The sequence below is a fragment of the Palaemon carinicauda genome, chromosome 26 (genome assembly GCF_036898095.1).
Source record: "Palaemon carinicauda isolate YSFRI2023 chromosome 26, ASM3689809v2, whole genome shotgun sequence".
Lineage (NCBI taxonomy): Eukaryota > Metazoa > Arthropoda > Malacostraca > Decapoda > Palaemonidae > Palaemon > Palaemon carinicauda.
In genome coordinates this window covers 68669917-68674916 of record NC_090750.1, presented here as the reverse complement: position 1 = coordinate 68674916, position 5000 = coordinate 68669917, and the positions used below count along the sequence as shown (strand labels likewise).

The following is a 5000-nucleotide window of genomic DNA, read 5'->3' as shown; positions in this document are numbered from 1 at the left end:
TTATAGTTTCATTTCTAATCCTGTCCTGCTATTTAACTCCCAATATCCTTCTGAGGGACTTGTTCTCAAATCTACTAAATCTATTGGTGATTGTTTCATTGTAATACAAATCAAATTTTACACACTGAAATATTTTCAGGTCTTGTTGGGACGACATGATAACCATTGACTTGAAAGATGAAGAATCTCTGCCTAAAGTTACCATGGCTGTTTACATCGAGAAGCCAACAGCTTTCCTGGAAGAATTCTTCCACAAGATTAACGCTCTTTTATACCCAAGATCTAAAGTAAATCTTTACGTTCACAATAATGTAAGTAAAAATCTATTTTTTACACATTTTTATTATTTAGAGTAATTGTGAATTTTGGACTCAACATGCAATTATTGTGCAGAGCAGAATTTTTATGAATCATATTTATACATGTTCATACATTTACCAGGTTTCTCTGTGCTATACTTAGGTTTAATTTCGATTAAAGAATACACACACATATTTCGTCACGCATCAAAACTTTTTCATAGTTGATTACATGATTTTTGAATTATCCGGCATATTTTGTTTAAATCAAAATTACATAAATGTATATATATTGTTACGCACGGACCCAGTGAGGGCCAAGTTTTTAAGTTGTCTTCACAGCCAGAGCTAGCAATAATATGTAACAGTGATATTAAAGGAGTGGGTAATCATAAAACACTGCAAGAGTCATATTGAATATTTATTTTCAAACAAAATAACACAGAAAATCACTTTAAATGGGAAGATATCAAATCACAAGCACAGTACAACAAACACATATAGGACCCATTCATCAACAACGACACGGAAAGGCAAGACAACAGTAAAAGGAAAGAATAACCTCGCAAACTACCATTCACCCGACAAATTACACAATTACATTGACTGAAAGAAAAGAGCAAGAAAGTCTCGGAATCTTAACTCTACCCCTCTTTATACAAATCTAGGCAAAACTTCCCATCCCCACAATACACATAAATCATATTAATAGTTAACCTACATTAACACTGAAATAAAAAACTCCTGATGTAGGCTTTCACAGAGACGAATAAAGTCAGAAGACCAATCATGGACGAGACCTTGTTTACGCTAACCGCATAGTGCAACACAAACAGCGGTGAAAAATCACTAAAGGCGCCGTCCTCTACTCCTTCAGAGATGAAATGGAGGCAAACCAAAATCACTACCCTTACTAAAAGGAAGATAGGTCTCAGCTTTAACGGGTACAGTAGTGATGGATTCTGGTCCGTGGAGAGTCCTTCTCCCCGCTGGTAACACACAATTACAGCAAACCCTCACCATGCACAGGAAAAAGTGATAGCATTTAACTGCTGCCGAGTTGCTCCTCCAAAGGCGGCGATCAAATCCTCCACCGCCTCCTTCACTGAAGACACTGGATCACTCCCACTATAATCTCCAGCGGTTGAAGAGCCAACTCACGGTGAGATCTTCAAGTTTGAAGATGGCAGCTATTTCCTCACTCCCATTTACCTCCAATAAAAGGTCCCTCGTCACTTCGCCCAACATTCCCAAACAGTCAACATGGAAAACAAAACAAAACATTCCATGGGTGACGTACCAATCTTAGAGCCTAATACATCAACCACTAGATGGCGATGAAAAGAAAATTAAATTAAAGTGACTTTAGGTGACACTCAAAATATTACTTTATCAATTAAGATAAATTAACCAAAATCCCCGGTAAAGTTTGTTACAATATATATATATATATATATATATATATATATATATATATATATATATATATATATATATATATATATATATATATATATATATATATGTGTGTGTGTGTGTGTATATATATACATATATATATATACATATGTGTGTGTATATATATATACATATATATATATATATATATATATATATATATATATATATATATATGTATAGTGCATATGTGTGTATACTAAAATTCCATACCATTCTCTCTTCAATTCACAGGTCGAATTTCATGATAAGATGGTATCCGGGTGGATCGAAACAGTGAAATCTGACTATGCCTCAGTGAAATACGTCACTCGAGACGAAAATGTCAAGGAATGGCACGCACGTAATTCTGCCATGTAAGTTGATACTCAGGCCATTTATTCTTTTCCCCTGTTAGATTATTTCATCAGCATAAAGTTTCCTCATTTCCAGTCTCTCTCTCTCTCTCTCTCTCTCTCTCTCTCTCTCTCTCTCTCTCTCTCTCTCTCTCTCTCTCGTATTAGAAATTCAAATGTTTGTTTTGCTGTAAGTTTTCCTGTATGTAAACAGGTTGTGGCCAGAGTGAGGTTAAGTTAGTTTTAAAGTAAACATTATATCCAATAATTAGGTAACTGTTGACCGCAAGACAGACGAAACTGAGTAAATTAAAATATTGAAAATTAATACAATAAGTATTGCTAAAACCATAGCCTCTTGAGTTGATATTAAAAGACGTGGGACATTTTTTTTCAACCTTGGGATACACCACTGGTACCCAGCTCGGTAAACTCTAAAAGCAATGAAATAAGAGTATTATTATTATTATTATTATTATTATTATTATTATTATTATTATTATTATTATTTGCTAAGTTACAACCCTAGTTGGAAAAGCAGAATGCTATAAGCCCAGGGGCCCCAACAAGGAAAATATCCCAGTGAGGAAAGGAATCAAGGAAAAATGAAATATCTTAAGAACAGTAATAACATTAAAATAAATATTTCCTTTAAAAACTATAGAAACTTTAACAAAACAAGAGTAGGAAAAAATAGATAGAATAGTGTGCCCGAGTGTACCCTCAAGCAAGAGAACTCTAACCCAAGACAGTGGAAGACCATGGTACAGAGGCTATGGCACTACCCAAGACTAGAGAACAATGGTTTCATTTTGGAGTGTCCTTATCCTAGAAGAGCAGCTTACCATAGCTAAAGAGTCTCTTCTACCCTTAACAAGAGGAAAGTGGCCACTGAACAATTACAGTGCAGTAGTAATCCCTTTGGATGAAGAAGAATTGTTTGGTAATCTGTGTTGTCAGGTGTATGAGGACGGAGGAGAATCTGTAAAGAATAGACCAGACTATTCGGTGTATGTGTAGGCAAAGGGAAAGAACCGTAACCAGAGAGGATCCAATATAGTTCTGTCTGGCCAGTCAAAGGACCCAATAACTCTCTAGCGGTAGTATCTCAACGGGCGATTGGTGCCCTGGCCAACCTACTACCTAAAATCAAAGTGGGGAAAGTACAGTTTCTCAGTGAGATAAAAGTTATTTGCATTTGTTTATATTATTATTATTATTATTACTATCCAAGCCACAACCCTAGTTGGAAAAGCAAGATGCTATAAGCCCAGGGGCTCCAACAGGGAAAAATAGTCCAGTGATGAAAGGAAACAAGGAAATAAATAAATGAAGAGAACAAATTAACAATAAATCATTCTAAAATAAGTAACAACGTCAAAACAGACATGTCATATATAAACTATTAATAACATCAAAAACAAATATGGTTACTTCTGTGAAGAGGAAAGACGCTATAGTATCTTTAACAGATTCAGTTTTTGGCAAATCTTTTGCAGGTCCTCTAACGAAGCAAAGAGATAGTTACACATTATCTTTAGTTTGGTAGATAAGTACAAAAGGGTTATATAACATCCTAGAGATATAAAATGTCCTTTATGCTTATAGTTTATTTATGAAAGATTTATTTCAATATTGCTACTGTTCTTAGAATATTTTATTCTAATTGTAGTGGACATATTTCCTTATGTCCTTTCCTCACTGGGCTATTTTCCCTGTTTGAGCCCTTGGGCTCATAGCATCTTGCTTTCCCAACAAGGTTTGTAGCTTAACTAATAATAATGATACTGTTGTTCTTGTCCCGAGGATTTATTCATTAATTCAAGATCTCAAGACGGTACGTTGTGTAGCGATCTAATTACGTTTTGGTAAGGAATGATAACGTAACATAAATAAAGTATTTTTTCTTTATCTAGGCATTCTTGTTCTCTATCCTAGTGAAATATGACGGAAAGAAAGAACCTCCGATAGACTTGCAATTTTATCATTGCAGAAAATAAGATAAAGCAACGCTCTGAACACATTTTTGTTTAATACTTTAAAATAGAGATGTTTTGATTTTCAGAAGTGTTTTTTATACATAAAATAAAAATGGAAGAGAAACAACTATTTGCTGATTGTATAGACACAATAATTAAAATCTAAAGACTAAAAAATCTAACGAAATTAAGTTTGATCATATCCATCACATTGCAAAATCTGTATTATAAACTATCTATGTACATTGCATAGCTAAAGACATCAAGTTTTGGCAGTTTTGCTGCTACCTTAATTAGCTGGTTACGTTGGATCCAGCAAACTTCTGAAAAATCCCACTGTAATGTTGGCTTCCATTACCATATATAAGAATTATATATATTTTTAAATTTTCAGAGATTATTGTATAGAAAATGACTGCCAGTATTACTTCAGTATTGATTCAGAAGCCCATCTTGACAACCCATATTCTCTCAAGTTGTTGATTGAACAGAACAGGTAAGTTGTATTTTTGTTGTTTATTTACGAAAATTGACCAATTAATATATTAATTCTGGTTGAAATTTTAATAAATAGATACACACACAGACATACATACACACACACACACACACACATATATATATATATATATATATATATATATATATATATGTGTGTGTGTGTGTGTGTGTGTGTATATGTATATATATATATATGTGTGTGTATATATATATATATATATATATATATATATATATATATATATATATATATATATATATGTGTGTGTGTGTGTGTGTGTGTGTGTGCAGTAAAGCCTCACCACACGGAATTAATTCGTTCTAAAGTGGTTTTCTTAACGTGATTTTTTCGTGTTGTTACATTTTACATGTAAATCGCCTAATTAGTTCCAAACCCTACAAAACACCACATTATATCTTATAATAAA

At 33.3% G+C, this 5000-nt stretch overlaps 1 protein-coding gene across 1 annotated transcript in view; it reads left to right on the top strand.

Moving 5' to 3' along the window:
• LOC137619570 (procollagen-lysine,2-oxoglutarate 5-dioxygenase 2-like) overlaps nt 1-5000 on the top strand; it is a 21046-nt gene that overhangs the window by 9548 nt on the left and 6498 nt on the right. The window contains exons 4-6 of the mRNA XM_068349710.1: nt 140-311; nt 1992-2113; nt 4466-4567. Coding sequence (XP_068205811.1) covers nt 140-311; nt 1992-2113; nt 4466-4567 — 396 coding nt within the window. The remainder of the gene's footprint in view (nt 1-139; nt 312-1991; nt 2114-4465; nt 4568-5000) is intronic.